At 34.1% G+C, this 19,505-nt stretch overlaps 1 protein-coding gene across 1 annotated transcript in view; it reads right to left on the bottom strand.

The window, feature by feature from the left end:
- The window catches only part of LOC150089220 (uncharacterized), a 221,521-nt gene that overhangs the window by 76,616 nt on the left and 125,400 nt on the right, over window positions 1–19,505 (bottom strand). The window contains exons 9-10 of the mRNA XM_090389912.1: window positions 6,857–6,920; window positions 2,726–2,835 (exon numbers count right to left, since the gene is read on the bottom strand). Of these exons, the coding sequence (XP_090246038.1) occupies window positions 2,726–2,835; window positions 6,857–6,920 (174 nt within the window). The remainder of the gene's footprint in view (window positions 1–2,725; window positions 2,836–6,856; window positions 6,921–19,505) is intronic.

Genomic DNA, 19,505 nt, shown 5'->3' with positions numbered 1-19,505 from the left:
CTTTTGGAAGACTGGAGAAACAATAAAATTGTTGGGAACAAACTTCCATCTGTTGTTGTAGAAGTGGGTAGTTTGAACAAATTCAAGGAAGAACTAGACAAACTATTGGAGGGGGGGGTTGGACAGGTGATGTGGGGTTTTTTTTTTTTTTTTTTTTTGGCTGGTGCTTTATAAGCTTTCATTCTTGCATCATTTGCCACTATCTGATATTAATTTTTATGACACTTCATTCGAGACTATAGTTAGCTGGACTCAGGTGGAGGAGTAGACTTCTTTTCCCATGAGTTATTTCAGTTTTTCGGCCTGCACAACATACAAATCGGCCTGTGAACTCATTTCTATAGATATAATACTAAGTGCAATATGGGCTTAGATGATAATGCTTTATAATAAAAAAATAATAATAAATAGCAGAACTTAATTCTCTCTTGGTAAGAGGGCCCCTTCGTTCCCCCTCACCAATCTTGTTGCTCTTCTCTGTACACGCTCAAGCAAATCTACATCCTTCCTAAAATGAGGCCTCCAGACCTGTATGCAGTACTCAAGACAGGGCCTGACCATTGCCTTATATAAAGGGATAATCACCTCCTATTCCCTGCTAGCAAAATTCCTGTATATCATTGACAAAACCGCATGACCTGCTCTTGCAGCCTGTCTGCACTGCTCAGAAAACTTCATCTCTGAATGCACAATTCTTTTTCATTTTATACCACACTCAGCATAGTACTACACAGTTGGTAGATTACTCTAGGGTTACTTCTACCCATATGGAGTACTTTGCATTTGTCAATGTTAAACTTCAGCTGCCACTTCTCAGCGCATCTGCCCAAATTTTCTAGACCCTGTTGCAGTAGCACACTGCCATTATTGTCATTAACAATCCTGCCAACCTTTGTATCATCTGCAAACTTCGACACTAAGCCTGATATACCTTCATCAATATCATTGATAAATATACAAAACACATCAATGTTATTAGTGGAGCCCCACATCAACCCCTGTGGGACTCCACTAATAACATTAGTCCACGAAGAACAGCATCCATAGGCGCCTCCGTAGCCAGTTGGGAAGGAGCAGCAGTGGTTAGCACATGCTTCTTGATTAGACCGGGGTTCGAGCCCGTCACCACCAAATACGGAGGATGTGGAAAGGTCAGGGAATGACCACCGCATATCCCGGAGCAATATGGCCTTAGTTGCTAATGCTCCAAATAACAAACAGCATCCATTGATTACTACTCTCTGTCTTCTCCCACCCAACCATCCTTATGCATGGAAGACTGCTGTACAATTTGTACAGCAGTCTTCCATGCATAACATGGAAGACTGCTGTACAAATTGTACAGCAGTCTTCCATCCACAAATTGTACAGCAGTCTTTCCTAAAATCCAAGTATATGATATCTGAATTATTTTTTGCTTAGTTCCTTTGCTGCCTTCTTTAATATAACTGGATAGATTCTCCAATCCAGGTGCCTTTCTTATGTTTTACTTCAACAATTTCTCCTCCACTTTGTTCTCAGTTATTACAAAATCATTAAGCCCCCTGTTACAATTCGATAAACTTCTGGCATTTTCCTTCCTTAATAACTCCTCTGTGTGAATGTAGATGGAAAATACTCATTCAGTTCATTTGCTATCTGAGCAAGATCATCAACAGTGAAACCTTCAATATCAAGTGGACCAATCTGACTCATCCCCTTCCTTTTAGAGTTTATGTAAGAAAAGAAATCCTTGTTGTTTTTCTTGGCATCCTTTGCCAAAGATTTCTCGTAATCTGCCTTCGCTTGCCTAATCTTCTTTGTGACTTTATTACAGACTAGCTTATATCTGCCATAGGGTTCTGTGTTATGCATTCCATGCATTTTTCTTCTCTGCCATGAGTTCATTTGACAACCATTTAGGCCTAAATCTTGAACAATATTTCTTAATCAGTATGAAAAGTCTAGTAGCTTCCACGAATGCTTCCCACTTAGAATTTGCTGTTGGTAACTCATCAGTTGGTCCCATTATACAGAATTTAAAAACTGCCTAAGACCATTGTAGTCACCTTTACGGAAGCAAAAACCCTTTCCTTTACCCCTGATGGTAATTATAACTGTAATTAAATCCTACAGTACACTGTGATCACTGCCACCTAGTGGTTCCTTTATCTGCAAATTCTTAATACACGAATGATCACTGCTGATATGATCACTCCAGATCAAGAGTATTACCCTCTCTGGATGCCTCTCAAACATGCTGCTGCAGAAAACAATCATCCAATAAATCCACAAAAGTCTTGCTAGTGTGCGAGTGACCAACCCACAAGTTCCAGTCAATATCTGGGAAGTTAAAATCTCCCATTATAAGACATTCTGATTTACTAGACCACTATTTCTCTGTACAATTGTTCGTTGTACTCATTCGAGTCATTAGGCCTCTAATAGTGAAGTCCGTAATAGCAGCATAGCAAACATCCCACAAAAAGTGGAGAAGGACATTATGATAACCAGAAAAGTACTTCATATTATGCTAGATAATGAGTTAAAAATATTCTGGAGAGGGAAAAACAATTTTCCACATACACTTGCATATATGTGTTTACTTAACACTATTTATTGAAGTGTTACATATTTATACATGTATATTAATAAGAGAAAAAATATTTATAAAAAACGAAATTCAGATTTTTCTTATAAATCTCTTAATTTAAAATTTATAAGTTATATTAATCAATCAAATCACCTTAACTGCTGTCACTGTTAGTCCAGCACTTGTGCTACCAGTTCCAGTTGTAAGGACTGAGCGAGGACTCATTTTAGCAGCATACTTCAAAAACTGAGATTTACCTGTGCCTGAAATGCGCATTAATCATCAAATGCCATTATTTTATGCAATTCATATTCATATATGACAGTAAATAAAATTTAAATCTATAAGTAAAAACGATTACAATACTAACTAAATAACAGACTTTTATGATAGATTGCTACAATAACAAGCAGTGGTATTAATTACAAACTCTAGGCTCCCAGCCCTGCAAGAATTCTGAGCAGCTCCCCCACCACACATACCCTACAAATCTTTCAGGAGCGAAATACTGATTTACATTTTTCGTGTCTGCACTCTGTTGAGAGTTTGTAAATAAACTTGATGAATTTGGAGTACTGATTAAATGCAGACATTTCAGGGATAGCAGAGATATGGTGTCACTCACACATAAGTGATGCTGAATGTGAATATAGGGAGTACAATGTATATAAGGAAGGACAGACAGGATGGAGGGGTGGAGAGGTTATGCTCTTAGTTAAAAAGCATATTAAATCTAAGGCAGTGCATCCAGTCAAAAATGGGTAGCCAGTAAAACGTTAAGTTAGTTTGGAGATATAAGTACTGGGAAAACCAAATTGAAAATAAGCATGTGTTATAGGCCTAATGACTACAGTGAGTACAGTTGTGCCCCCGTATCCATTTATTCGGTATCTGCTGATTCAGTTACCCATGGTTAACCATGGAAAAAAAATGAAAAAACTTAACATGTACTACTCATGTGTGTCCAATACGATGCTTCCCTTTATTTTTTATGATGTCAATTTTAAATCGAACAGCTTCCCTTTATTTTTTATGATGTTGTGTATGGTTTGATCACCAACATTATAATGGTTCTTTAGAGATTTAAAGTATGCACCATTTTCAAACTTTTGAATAATTTGAAGTTTTTGTTTAATTTGAAAGCACAACTCTATAATTTTTATGATTTCTAAACAAAAAAAATATACTGTATAATTACTATAAAAAATGTCTCTCTCTCTCTCTCTCTCAGGGTAACTCGGGAATTTTTTTTTTTTTTTTTTGGCTGGTGCAGTATAAGCCTCAGGCTTCCTTGCACCATATAGCTAACAATAATAATAATAACGAAACAAAATTTGTCCTTTTGCAGTGCGACGGAACACAACAATCGACACGATGCACTAAATCAAACATTTGGTTTTGAAGTGTCCTGGTTAATTCAATCCTGGTAAATAAATCAAGAGTTTGCTGTACTTTATTATTACCATATTTAATGTTGGTAATGTCTTATTGTGTGTTTAAACTTTATTATACATATGTATGTACAAGAAAATCACGTTATATATGGGGTCAGCAGGTGTTCGCTTATATCCGAGGTTTCAGCCATCCAAGTAGGTCTTGATACGTATCCCCAGCAGATATGGGGTCTTACTGTATACCAAACAGCTATACAGAAAAAAAAAGTGGGCTACTAATTCAGAATGTCCTATAATGGGGGATTTTAACTTTCCAGATGTTCGCTGGAATTTGTGGGTTGGTCACTCACACAAAGCAAGACTTGTAGATTTCTTGGTAAGCAATACTCTTGTATGGTCATCAGCAGTGATTCTACATGCATTAAGAAAATGCAGCTAAAAGACCCACTGGATGGCAGTGAACACAGTGTACTAATGTGATCGCTGATACAGCCTATGGTAAAAAAATATTACTTTGTAATCAAGTCACAAAGGCCAGATTATGAGAGGCAAGCTAAGGCAGATTATGAAAGGTCTCTGGCAAAGAATGCAAATGAAAGCAGCAAAGACTTCTATGTTATATTAACAGTAGGAGGAAGGAATTGACTCACACTGGGCCACTTGATATGCCAAGGGGTTAACTGTTGATGACCCTGCTCAGGTTCTGACAAATTGAATAGGTAGTTCATATACATTCACACATGAGGAATTCTTTAGGGAAGGGGATGCCAAAAGTTTATCAAACTCTTACAAGAAGTTTACCATTACAAGTTTACCAGATGTTTATCAAACTCTAACACTAAATCACTTTGTGATAACTGAAAGGAAAGTGGAAGAGGAATTGTTGAAGCTGAACATAAAAAAGGCACCCAGGGTCAATGGAATCTATTGAATTATATTGAAGGAGGCAGCAAAGGAGGTAAGCAAACCCTTAGACATAATTATGAGAGTATTATTGGATTTAGTGCAGGTCCTTATGGACTGGAGATGTGTGTGTTTGTTTGTTTGTTATTTGGTTTTTAGGCGCATTAGCAACTAAGGCCATATTGCTCCGGGATATGCGGTGGTCATTCCCTTGACCTTTCCGCATCCTCCATATTTGGTGGTGGGCTCGAACCCCGGTCTAACCAAGAAGTGTGTGCTATGTACTGCTGCTCCTTCCCACCTGGCTACGGAGGCACCTTGGAGATGTGTGAATGTATCCCCAATTCATACAGGGGGGGGGGATCAAAAGATGATATGAATACCTACAGACCTGTTAGCTTAACATTTATTCTGGGGAAAATAATGAAGTCACTGGTTAAAGAAGTAATCCAGGGCCATCTGGACAGAAATACAATTATACTGCAGTCACAGAATGGAATTATTAAGCGGTGGCCTTGTCTAACCAATCTGAGTGGTTACTATGACACACTGACCAAAAAAATTGATGCAAAAATTAATTTTGATATACCTAGATTTGAGGAAGGCTTCTGAAACTGTTGCACACACATAAAATACTTCTGTATAAACTGGAGCAATGTGGCAGGGCAAGTTACTGCTATGGATAAAGGGATGGTTAAGTGGAAGAAGACAGAGAGTGGTTATCAATAGGCACTGCTTGTCATGGACTAATGTTATCAGTGGAGTTCCCCAGGCAAGACAAAGAACAGCGCTGGGAACAGGATTCAGTGCTGGGCTCATTGTTGTTTTCAATATTTATTAATGATATTGATGAAAGTCAGGCTTAGTGTTTAAGTTTGCACATGATACAAAGATTGGCATGGTGGTTAGTGAAAGTAATCAGGTGAGCTACTGCAACAAAGTCTAGGAAAATTGGGTCAATAGGCTAAGAAATGGCAGTGAGAATTGATCACTGCCTCTAAGATTTTACCTACCATTGAAGTCTGACTAATTGGTCTGCAGTTACCAACTTCACTCTTAGAACTGCTTTTATGTATTAACAATACATTGGCATTTCTCCAATCCAAAGGAATCTCTCCCGAGTCCACTGATGCCTTCATAATTAACTCAGTGGTTCAGTGCACTCTCCAACTGCCTCCCTCGAAATTACTGGGTATATCCCATCAACTCCAGAAGCCTTATGCCTTTTGGCTCAAAAGTATTTATAATAAACAGTCATCTGTAATTTCAAAATCACTAATTTCATATGGCTTATCCTCACTCACACAGCCTCTCCTCAGCATAAAAGGTCTCTCATCGGTAAAGAATGATGCAAAGTACATTATTCATTTCATCAGGAACATTAGCTGGGTCATCTAAGAGCTTTTTCACACCTAGTGCACAAGTATCCAATATGATTCATTTTCTTCTTCTTTTTATTCACACACAAAAAATTACTCGTCCCCATTTTTGGCTCTCTTAGTCAGTGCTTTATCACACTCAGCCTTGGCCTCCTTAACCTTATCAGTAGTATTATTACAGATCAATGTGTAGCTGTTATAGACATATTCATCCATCTTAGTATCCTACTAGGATGGATGAATATGCACATTAGGATGTGCAAGCAGGAGAATGGATTAAAAAAAAAAAAAAAAAACAGTCTGTCATAAATCCAGAGAGTTGGCAACTATTGCATAAATCTACAGCATACAGCAGCATTAACAGCATTTAAAATACCACTAACTGAAAGCAAATAGGAGGGGAGGGAATTAATTTATAAACATATTTTCATTCTACTTGGTGCAATCAGTGACCAGAGCAGTTAACAAATGTCATTTTGACAGCACCAAACCATGCATTTTTTGAAAGCAATTTTGTGTTAATGAAAAATCAGCATGTGTTATATCCAAACACATGAGAAAATTCACGGAAACAGTTCTAAACAAGAAGAACAACTCTAATTAGTTACCTGGATCACCAACAAGTAAAAGATGAGATTCTCCTCTAACTCTGGTACCACTTTCATCTACTCGCTGCTTGAAATTGAAAACGAAAAAATATATATATAATAATCAACATATCATATCTGTGTGTGTGTGTGTGTGTGTGTGTGTGTGTGTGTGTGTGTGTGCGCGCGCGCACACAGACACACACGCAAGCACAGTGCTATTTTGATGCTGTACACTTCAAAATTTGTAACATTCCGTAAATTTTCTTGCATGTTTACCTACTTTTCAAATAAGCTTAAAGTTATTTAACTAAATTTGCATCTCACTGTCTATTGTTAAGATATCTACTATATAAAACTTTATAACCATTTTTAGAATTCTAAATTACTCAGTCAAACCTCTGTTTAATGAACTCCTTTTAGAGCGATTTTTTTTTTAATCCCCTTGGAAATTACATTTAAAATAGTTTCAGTTGAGCAAAGAAAATTTTCATATAACGAACGGCTTAGGAGAGACTTAACTGCATACATACTGTTTGCACTTTTGGCCTTCAGGAAATTTAGGAAATTAGTCCTGCTGCTAAGCAAGAATTGAGAGAGCTAAAGGGATTACCATTCAACAACTTAGTGGTACCTGGTAACTTATAGTAAAACCTATCCGACCACCTACATCATACAGCAGCATACAGGTGGTCGGATAGAAGTGGCGCTGGTCAACAGTGAGCAGATCAAGGGGTATTCCCAATGAGCTCTGGTTCACCTTCTACTGCCGTGGTGTCCAACCATTTCTTGTACAAGGGGCATATTCAAAATTTGAATTCTTTCGGGGACCACACTGAGTGAAATTAGTGTTACATTTTTTAACATATCTTGTTACATGTAAAAGGAAGTTTCTGTTTTCATGTTACCGTTTCTTATTTTCAGGCTAAAAAAAATGCAAATTCCCAATACAGTTATGTGTAACAAATTTATGTCATTAATTTATTTTTTAGATCTTATTAAAATTATAAAAATATGACTTTCTTTTGTTTTTCAAAAAAATACCTTACTTTTGCCTTTAAATGTCACTCAATGAGAATTTTTTGATAATTAGCAAAATTTAAAACGCTGTTTTAATTCACTTTCCGCACGGGCCATAGATTGGACACTGCTGGGAATCAACTGTAAGCGCCTCCATTCGAGAATTAGGAGGGAGTGATTTTCTTTTACCTCGACAAATAATCATCTGTTGTATTGCGTAAGTTGTTATCCACATTTTTCCGTAAATTTTCCCTATCTCTGTTTACATATTCCACAGTAGCTGAATATCCAAATGACACCAACATTTTGGACAGTTTCAAAAAAAAAAAAAAAAAAAGATTCAAACTTAAGAACTAGTGACAATATCAATGACGAGAGAAGGAAAATGAGGACAACAAAAGTATTAAACCTTCTAAACATGAAATTTGGTGAGAATGAATTAAGAAAATTGTCAATTAGGCTTAAGTTAAATGAAAGAGATACAATTCGCCCATTTCAGGAATACCTAAATCAAAAAGACAGTTTTTGGAAAAATTGAAAAGCATCTGATGAACGCTCTGAGTACGATACCAATTTCATCGAGCAAATGTGAATGAGGATTTTCACAAATGAATCTGATCATCAGCCCAACCAGAGCTTTGTTGATGACAAAAACAGTTTCTTAAAATTGTGGCCCACCGCTGACCCACATCGATCAGCAAAATATGTCGATTCGTGGCTGCTTCGAAAACGTCATTCAGCAACAGACACAAACAGTAAGAAGTTGGCATAGTGTGTTGGATGAGAACTCAATAAAAATTTGGAATATTCTATAAAAACTTTATTATGAAATTATTTTTACTTATTTCTCATTTTTTAAACATTTACTTATTTTTTATATACTTGAATAATAAATTTATGCTTAATAAACTATGTGTTAATATACTTAATTTATTGTTCTTATTCCAAAAACATTACTACTAAGTAACAATATCTGGAAATAATTTTTTTAGAGTACTGTACTTTTCATGTCCTTTTAATAATTTTCAATTTTTCCTGATAGCAAAGAATGAGTACAGGCACACCTATTTTTTTACAAAAAAAGCACTGTACACACACACATATATATATATATATATATATATATATATATATATATATATATATATATATATATATACTTAACTTATTTATACATTATTATTTTTAAATTGTGGTACTACTTGGGAGTGTCAGGTTTGTAGTGACCCCAACCAACCTGCTAGTTATATTTAAAACTAGTCCTGATATAGATAGCCTTACATATAAAAATATAAGATACATATAAAAGCAACAAAATTAATGAAATTTTAAAGAAAGCTGGAGAAACTGGCAAAAGTTAGTGAAAATTAACATTCTTCCTCATGGTCATACCTCTGCTACTCCTCAGGGACTTTGAGCAGACATATAGCCATACTGGAGGAATGTATTATACATACCTGTTTCTGTAATCTCTATATCAGTTTTGCTAGGTTAATTACTTGGTGGATAATTGGAATTATAAGAGTAATCTTATTGAATATATGTACTTAATTTTATATAAGTACTAAATTTTAAGTAAACAGGGTAGTTTACGTATATTACAGCAAACTGTGATATGAGATTCAAAGCCCTACGGGCAGGGCTGGCCTTACAGTTTTGGAGACCCTAGGCAAAAGTTATTTTTGGGCCCTAGACAAAATATTTTTCTATGAGATCTATGAGTTGTAACATTTTTTATATTTTCACTCATTGTATAAAATAAATAATAGTTAGGATTGAATTTATTAAAAATTTATTGAAAAGTTTTATAAAAAACAATTCTATAATGTAAATGTCAATATAATTAATTTTAAATAGACAGCTTTCTTGCTTTTTTGTTTGCAAATTCTGATATTATTTCACTATAGTCTAAAGATTGACAAATTTCACTTTCAATTGAAATGACTGATAGGTGTACTAATCTTTCTTGAGTCATTGTAGACCTCAGAACTGATTTTATTAATTTTAACTTAGAAAAACTACGCTCACCAGAAGCTATTGTCATAGGAATGGTCAATAGAATTCGTAGAGCGATAGAGGTATTTGGCAATACCTCATTCAATCTATTGTTATGTATGTATTTCAGTACCTCTAAAGGTGATAATTGTGAAGGTAAAACAGTTTGACAGGGTCCTAAGCTCAGTAAGAAGATTTTGGCCATCCAAGTCACTCTCAGCTCCATTTTCTGGATCAGATAGAAACAATTGCAAATGATTACAAAACTTTAGCAGTTCTTTGTTGCTTAAAACTTTTAAACTATGAATATCAAATAAAAATCCGAATTATTCTTTAAATTTTCCAGCTCTTGAAATCATTCAGTAATTGACATTATTGCTTGATCTAACAGTACATTAAAGAATTCTACCTGAAACTGTTTTTTAGGATCACAGATTATTTCATCTTCTGCCTCAAAAGAGAATTGCTTTTTGATACGTCTACATCGGACTGACTCGGCAGAAGGGAAAACAGCTTCTTCAGGAGACATTTCTAATTCATTAGCTAATTCGTTGGCTATTCTCTGTGAAGTTTGAAACCCATTTTCTTTATAACATATTAAAAATTTCTTTGTCCTTTCCAAAAGTACCAACACTGTCTCTAATTGCATGTGCTCCCCTTGAAAAACTTTGCTTACAAGATTCACTTGAGTTAGAATATCATACCAAATGCATAGCATCACGAGAAATTTAAAACTTTTAAGTTTTCTTGCCAGGGAAAGAGCTTCTGTTCGGCATTTGAAATTGACGGTTGTTTCAGAAACATCAATTAGTGCGTCATAAATGTCACCTATTTGGAATCTAAGAGCTTTGACACTTTCAATCCTGCATTCCCATCTTGTTTCCGATAGTTCCTTGATTGTAAGATGTTTTACATGTACCTTTAAAAGATTCCATCTTTGTGTAGATGCTGAAAATAATACATAGATTTGTTGTATAACACCAAATAATGACTTCGCAGAATTTGATGACCCAGCCTTGTCACATAAAATCAAATTCAAATTGTGGCATCCACAAGAAACATAAAATGCCCTCCGATTGACTTTTCTCACTCTTGCTTGTACCCCTTTGTTACAACCTTTCATATTAGAACCATTATCATAAGCTTGATCACAACAATCGGAAATTGGTAAACCTAGTTTTTTCAACTTTTCCAAGAAAACTTCTGTTAAGACAGATCCCATTGTCTCATTAACAGGTAAAAATTCTACAAACCATTCAACGATTTCTACAGATTTCCCAATTATTTCAGCGAAACGTATTACTACAGTCATCTGCTCTTGATGGCTAACATCCGGAGTGCAGTCTAAAATCACGGAGTAATATTTTGATTTATTTATACTAGCTGTTATTTTTTCTAAGACGTTCTTGCTAATTAGATGAATAAATTCATTTTGCATTCTTTTACCTAAGTAATGATCATGAATTTCAGAATTGTTGATTCTCCGAATGTGTTCACCTAAAACAGGATCAAACTTTGCAACTAATTCCACCAGTCCCAAAAAATTCCCGTTGTTACGAGCATGCAGCTTTTCCTTGCTACCACGGAAAGCCATGTTTTTCTGTGCCAGAAACTGTACGATAGCTAAAATATGTTCTAGTACACCGAGGCAATGTAATTTTTCTTTCGCAATCGATTTTTGCAATTCCTTATCAAGTGTTTGATTTTTGTTTAAACGATTTTCAAACTCAATCCATTTCCTTTGTGACCCTATGTGTTTCGTTGAAAATTCATGTTCTCTTATCAGTGTAGAAAGGTTCTTCCAGTCTTTAAATCCAATACTTGAAAATTTTTTTTTTGAATCAGAAAACAACTTGCAATAGAAGCAAAAAACACAGTCAAGATTTTTAGAATAAACCAGCCAACGACAGTCGTTTAATTCACCATTTAAAAGTTTCCAAGTGTAGTATGACACAGAAAAGTGCCTATTATTCTCATCCAGAGGAAAATCAAAGTTAATAACCCTATTTGGACCCTTATCAATCACAAAGACTAGTTGACTATTATTCAGAGGTACTGGCCACATACCAATATCACTCCAGTCAAGTGCACATGATTCTGATTTTTCAAACTGAGTTTCTGTTAAGGATGTAGATTGAACTAATGTCATTACTGGTGGTTTTGTAAGTGGAGTTGTTTTCAAGCGTTCTTCAAATTGTGAAGCTTCAATGGTGTTTTTTTCGGATCCAATATCTTCTGTTGTTGCGGGCAAATACTTCAAAATAGCGCCTTTTTGTCTTGAAATCAGTGCTTCTTGCAACATTTTTCTCTTTTGTTTCTGTGCACCCGATTCAAACTTTCTTCCTCCGATGTAAGACATTTAAGGGTGTGTTAAATCAAATCAATTAAAGGAATCCTGCAAAGAAAGCATGTTTAATCTAATAAAATTAAAATTAAAATATACTCTTGTTAAAATTTATATAATAAAAACATTTCATCAAATACCAATGTTTACTTGCAAGAAGTCTTGTTTATAATTATTTTATCCCCATTTTTTATTAAATATTATTGAAATATTTCTTTACTTTTCCTTGCTAATAAACCTTAATTAATTTCAAAATCCAGTAAAATTGTTTTAAAACAGGATATTATACGAATATGTTGAATTCCTAACCTTTTCCGTAGTTATTGATTTTATAAGAATATAAATAGTAAATATTCACGTCCAAAAAATTCTATTACAATTTTTTTTAAAGAAATGAGTGATTTCTAGGTAATAATAAACTTAGGAGAAATTTCATTATTAATTAGAAGTTATTTTTATTTAAAATAACATTACGAGGAATTTTATAAATATTTTATAAGTTTAGTTTCTTCAAACTGTTCATTGACACCTAGGTAGGTGTTCCTTTCTCCTGAAGGACTTTATTAATAAGGAAATTAAATTGATATTCAGACCTTCCCTTAAACTACAAATTGATCTTTCTGGATCTTTTGAGGAGTATCTCACCACTAATGAATGCGGATTTGCGATTGAAATGTAATTCGATTTATTTAAAAAATTGTGTCTCAAAAAGAAGACCGAATCATTAATTTTATTTTAACCATACGAATAGCTCGTCATTCCTAGATGATTGTATCATCTCGAATTACCAACAGAGCCACATTTACCGTAAGGCACAAGCTGGAGTCCTCACCCTCGACGGGGCCTCGCTTTAAATGCTCAATAACATCTTTATGAAAAACAGTCTAGTTACCAGTGGCGTAACTATCGTTGTGCAGGGGGTGCAATGTACCCGGGCCCATGAAAGAGTAGTTACGCCACTGCTAATTACAGTTTCGGTTAAGATACTTATTCATAGATATTTAATGAATTAATTTACTACGAATTTTTATATAAATGTCGACTTTTACTTTCAATAAATTAAAAAATACCTATAATTTTTTTAACTGAAATAAATGTCTGAACCAACTGTTTCACATCGTACTGTTTTAAACTGACCTTTTGGGTACTCATACTGATGTTGCGCTTAAGGACTCCAAAAGTATAAATGCAGCCCTGATTACCAAAGTAAGAAAATTAAACAAAATTTTGTAACATAAAAATTAGATTCACTTACCAAATACTGCTAATAGGGTGGCATAGAAAGCAGTCTTTTTAGAAAAGTTGCCGGGAAGAGAAATTTATCGATGACGAAGAACTCTTAAAACTGTTGCCTTTGTCTGGAGAAAATCTCTTACAATAAATGCAAAATGTTGAGGTAAAAGCTCGAAATTCAGTTATTTCAGAAGAATTTGAATTTCTTTACGTCTTCTTAAACCAGTTATCCAAAGACTGATGTACACAAAATACAAGAAATAGAACTGTTGATGTTACCACAAAGAACAGTAAAATGAGACTGATTATCTGTAACAACCTCCTTTTTCAAGAAGGGTTTGGGAAATATTCTTAGAAATGTATTTCTGAGAAACTCTTACACAAGCCTTTTGATACATTGTTTCACACATCTGAAAAGTGTGAAACAATCTGTGACATCTGGAAACTATTAAACAGACCTATCCTCTTACCCTTCATGCGGCGAAAAGGGAAAGGTTCTAAAGAGCCCTTAAAGCAACTCGAGATCCTCTCTCTATACCTACGGTCACCATTTTTGTGAATTTGGAAAGGAGGCAGTAAAACAAACAAGGGAACATGAGAGAAAAGAAACATTAGGATTTTTGTGAAAAGAAAGTGTGGCAGAGTTAACAGTAATTCTATTCATCCGAACACTGTTATTACTCAGTCATCATTATTTAACCCAAGAACTTGCATTTGCCTCTGTGACTGGGGGCCCCCTTGAATTGAAGGCCCTAGGCAGCTGCCTAGCTGGCCTATGCCTAAGGCCGGGGCTTCTTGTTGTTGTTATTTTGGTTTTTAGGAGCATTAGCAACTAAGGCCATATTGCTCAGGGGATATGCGGTGGTCATTCCCGTACCTTTCCGCATCCTCCGTATTTGGTGGTGATGGGCTCGAACCCCGGTCTAATCAAGAAGCGCGCGTTACGCACTGCTGCTCCTTCCCACCTGGCTACGGAGGCGCCTCTAAGGCCGGGCCTGCCTACGGGTATGTAACAGATTGAAATATCGTAGTATCTCACCTCCATGTCCTGTGGTGGTCAGTCTGAAAATATTCAATTTCCCGCCAAAGTTTAGTTTTATGTGTGTGAGGTACAGTTTATTGTGCAGATGTACCAGGTTTTATCCGTGGCATGATGGTTAACCTTGCAGTAGGCAAAGTCTAATGCTTTGCATTTCTGAGCGTGGGCTGGTGTTGATTGTAATTTAGAGCTTGGTGTATAATTGTGGGAAGCAGACACAATATGATCAGGCTTAAAATGATAGAAATAAATGGTAACAATTGACATGGTGGTTATTAAAATAAAATTGGAAAAGATGGGATGATAGTTATTAAAATTGAATTAAAATTAAATGTGTTATCTGTAGGGTGTGGACTGGCAACGCTTTTCTAGGGCATGACAGCCCTGTATGTGCCCATGGGGATAACTATTTACAAATATATACAGCTTCTTTCATTGTGAATATTAACCCTTTGTTTCGGTGCTTGTAATTAAATCTCGATTTAGTGGAAATGCATTATACCTGTATGGTGATGATGACCTGTGTATTTACATTCCTGGTGTTAATAGCTCTGCTAGTGGGGAATTTTGATTTTGAACATCCAGGTACCATGCAAATGGGGGCCAAATTATAGCTCTATTTAGAGCTTCTATGTTCTGCGGAAAAATTTTTTTCTATGATACTATTAGGACTAATGTTAGTTGGTTGCTGTATGAGTTTAGCTTCTGTGGCTGCATTTATATGGCGTCTGATGTAATTGTCAGGCATTTTGTTTTTGATAAGAGTATTTTTCAGTTTTATTAAAGCTGCTATAATGCTTTCTGGGCTATTGCATATGTGTATAATTCTGTTTGTTTGGTTTCTGATAACGTTTCCGTGTATATTTTTGGCTAATTTAGTTTCTCAGTTAGTTAGTTTAATTGCTGGGAAGCCGAACAGGTCTCTTTTATCGTAGTGTTTGGTGTATACAAAATCGTTTGTTATTGTGATTTGACTATCTAGGTAGGTGACTTACAGGTTGCTTTCTGTGTTGGTTCTTTCTATAGTCAAATCTTCGGGATTGATTTTTTTAGCCATGTTGTCGAAGTCTGTATGGTTGATGACTAGTACATCGTCTATGTACCTGTAGTATGTGATGTCGTCTTTAAACTTATTTTCATAAAAGTGCAAATAGAGGTTGGCTATGGAGCATGAACTACTTGAACCCATAGCCACACCTCTAATTTGCATATAGATGCTATTACCCATCTGTATGTAGTTGTTTTTCGCATTAAGGTTGATGAGGTATATCCAGTACTGTTTTTTACATCCTAGTTTATCTTGATATTCTATGTAATATTCAGATAGTACTTTTATCAAATTGTCATGAGATATACTAGTGAACAAGTTTTTGAAGTCATACGTGTATACTTTGTTAATATGGTGGTTTCTAATATATATTCAATGCACTGCCTGTTGTTGGAAATGAATTTTGTGTTTGTGAGATTGCTGGTTATAATATTAAATTTGGATTCCATTATTTTGCTAGACATATTGTTGTAGCTGTTTCTGCATGTGGTAATGAACCTTTCCCCTGTAGAGTCTTTGTGGAATTTGGAAATCCAGTAAATGTATGGATATAGCGTGTTGTCCATTTTTAATTTAATTTTCTTACGCTGAAGCCAATAATTATTTAAACCTAAACATCATTTGACATAATTCCAATATATATATATATTTATATCAGTAATAAGGAAAGGAAGTTAATAATTATAACAACTGTAACTAATATTTATGGGTCAATGCAGTTGCAGAGCAATTATGCATTACAACCATAATGTGTATAAAATATCTATAAAATATTGAAGATAATAATAGAACAGATAAATCAAATAATACCATTCAGGAATTTTAAGAAAACGCAAAGGATTTAAAAAAAATAAATAAAAAAATAGAAATATATATATATATATATTGTTATTGTTGTTTACCCACAATCCAGAGGACTTCAACTGGGGCCAACCACCCAGACTGAAGGAAAAAAACGACAAGAAGTTCTCTGTTTCTGTAATGATCAATATATGCTACGTAATTTCAGTTTAAACCAAATATAGGTAATTAAAAATAGTTAAGAAAATTTAGCATCAAAAGTAAGAAATTATAAATGTAACCATATATTAATCATCGTTGACCCGACAGAGAACGTAATTTAATGATTAAAATAAGATTAAATATATAGTATATCGTTGTTACTACATTATGTCCTGGATACGGTAGATATGCATTATACTATATATTTAATCTTATTTTAATCATTAAATTACGTTCTCTGTCGGGTCAATGATGATTAATATATGCTTACATTTATAATTTCTTACTTTTGATGCTATTTTTAATTACCTATATTTGGTTTAAATTCAAATTACTTAGCATATATTGATCATTACAGAAACAGAGAACTTCTTGTCGTTTTTTGACTTCAGTTTGGGTGGTTGGTCCCAGTTGAAGTCATCTGGATTGTGGGTAAACAACGATAACAATTTTTTTTTTTTTTTAAAATCCTTTGCGTTTTCTTAAAATTCCTGAATGGTATTATTTGATTTATCTGTTCTATTATTATCTTCAATATTTTATATATATATATATATATATATATATATATATATATATATATATATAGAAACGTAATATTACGGCATTTAAAATGTTAAAATAAAATAAAATAATATAAAATATTACATGTTAAATATAGAACGAATCGATTAATGCCATCGTGAGATAGAACATTACATCGGACGTTAGATATGCCATAATTAGATAAGTAGTTATAGTGCAGGAACCCTCCATAGTTTGAAAATAGAGGCAGACCCCAGCCAACCGTACTCCCGGTAAAATTGAAAAAACATATATAATAGGTTAATATAATATAATAAGCCTTACGTGGGAAAAGGTATTTTGCAAGGGACTTTTTTCGAGGGCTAAACCCCCACAAAATATCCAACTATATATATATACATCATATATATATATATATATACATCATATATATATATACATCATATATAAAATAAATGTAAATTAGACAAAAAAAAAAAAAAAGCTGGAAGAGCAAAAAAAAAAAAAAAAAAAACAGATAAATAACATGGACAGAAGAGAAAAATGAAGATATGTGTTAGGAAATTATTTATAAAAATTTTACCATAAATATATATATAATAAGTAAGTAATAAAGTTGTAAAGATAAGAGAAGTAAGTAAATAAGGGTTTTGGAGATAACAGAACTAAGAAGAGAGTGAGAAAGAAGAAAGAAAAGAGAAATGCAGAGGGAAAAAAATAACAGATAAATTATAATAAATAATAATAATATATATATATATAAGGAAATAAGTCAGTTACATTACATTATAAATATATACATAATTACATTATCATATATCGCACAATTCTGGTATCGTTTTCAAGTGACAACGATCAAAATTGCCTGACAAGATAACAATACAGTGTCCTCTGTTTCTAACATCAAGTACATGCCATGGCAATACAGTAAACCCCCCCGCTATTCGCGGGGGTTACGTTCCTGAGAAATGTCGCAAATACCGAAAACGCGAATACTGAGTTATGGCTCCCATAGTAATAAAGGGGTTCCGTTCCAAAGTATGAAATATATTAGAAAAACTAGTCTAAAATTTTGTCTATGTATGTATTATATGTACCTTCATAATATGACCATTAGAAATGCAAGCATATGGCATCGAAATGAAAATAAGAAACAATTTAATATTAAATGTAATATTTATTAGAAATTTCAAACAAATCTTTCAAACCAGCGCCTTTGCTAGCAAAAAAACTTATCCCGCCAGTGCTATCACCAGTTTCGCTAAAGTGTTGATAAAGGAGTTTTGTTTTTTCACGAATGATGAGTGAACTTAACGGAATTTTATTTTGAGTTCGGTCTTCTATCCACAGATTTAAAGCTTTTTCCATTTTTTCTAATTTAACATCACGAGTTGCTTAAGCAATTAACGCGTTTTCACGGACACTATGGCGGATTTTTTGATTGATCGTACCGTTGACTCATTGATTTTATAATGTTTTGCCACTGAGGAGACACTTTCACAATTAGAAATTTTGTCTAATAACTCAATTTTATTCGCTAAAGTAATGTCATCACCTTCTTTGATATTTTCACATTTCCCTAGTTATTCGTAGCCATATTTTTGTACGGGTTAGAAAGAACTTGTCCACAATAGAGTCATTTTCTTCCGTTAACACGCTCGAAAAAGTTTGTTTTACACACTGCAAAACGGTAGATTTATCACTTTTGTAAGCGCATATCAATTTATAAATTGATAAATTTATAAGAATATAAATTAAAAGCAAACGACGAAACCTTCCATGACAAGCGCATAACACATACTGAACAAGGATTAGCGAGAGACATCCACGCTCGCGATTTTGTCACCCCCCCCACCCACTGAGCACCGTTTTGACCGGGAAAGATAAATATGGTGGAAAATATTCACAGCGCTTTAAAATTCACATTTTTTTAGGTTTCATTTTATATTAAATCAGCGATCGCGAATACGCGAAACGCGGGGGTTTACTGTATATAATTACATCAAAATGTAGTATTGGGGGGAAAAAAAAAAAAATATATATATATATGAAATAATTATGAATAAAAATTAAAATTAAGTAAAGAAAGAAAATGGATTTGAATTTGAATAGAGATAAAATGAAATATCAATAATATGAATTATGGATCAGGGACACTGCAAGAGCAAAGGTACCCTACAACCATAATGTATATATAGAAAATTATTTTAATGTTATGTGCAAATCTTTAATTTAACTTATGCTAATAATGAAAATACCGTGTACCCTGGGAGCGATGTATGTTGAATAAAGGGGGGAAGAACGGAAAAGAGTAACGTTATAAACAAAGTGCGAATTTTGAAAAAATGCAAAATTTGAAAAGAACGACCAAGGTAGAAATAGCATTGCAGTATCTTTCATAATTTCTGTGTCTTCTTCAGAGGTCATCCACCTAAATTATGAAAAGAACAGCAATACTCTTACT

This window comes from Mastigoproctus giganteus, chromosome 2 (genome assembly GCF_048544385.1).
Source record: "Mastigoproctus giganteus isolate SK-2022 chromosome 2, ASM4854438v1, whole genome shotgun sequence".
NCBI classification, from domain to species: Eukaryota; Metazoa; Arthropoda; class Arachnida; order Uropygi; family Thelyphonidae; genus Mastigoproctus; species Mastigoproctus giganteus.
Note: the sequence above shows the minus strand (reverse complement) of the source record. Positions and strands in the feature narration are given on the sequence as shown.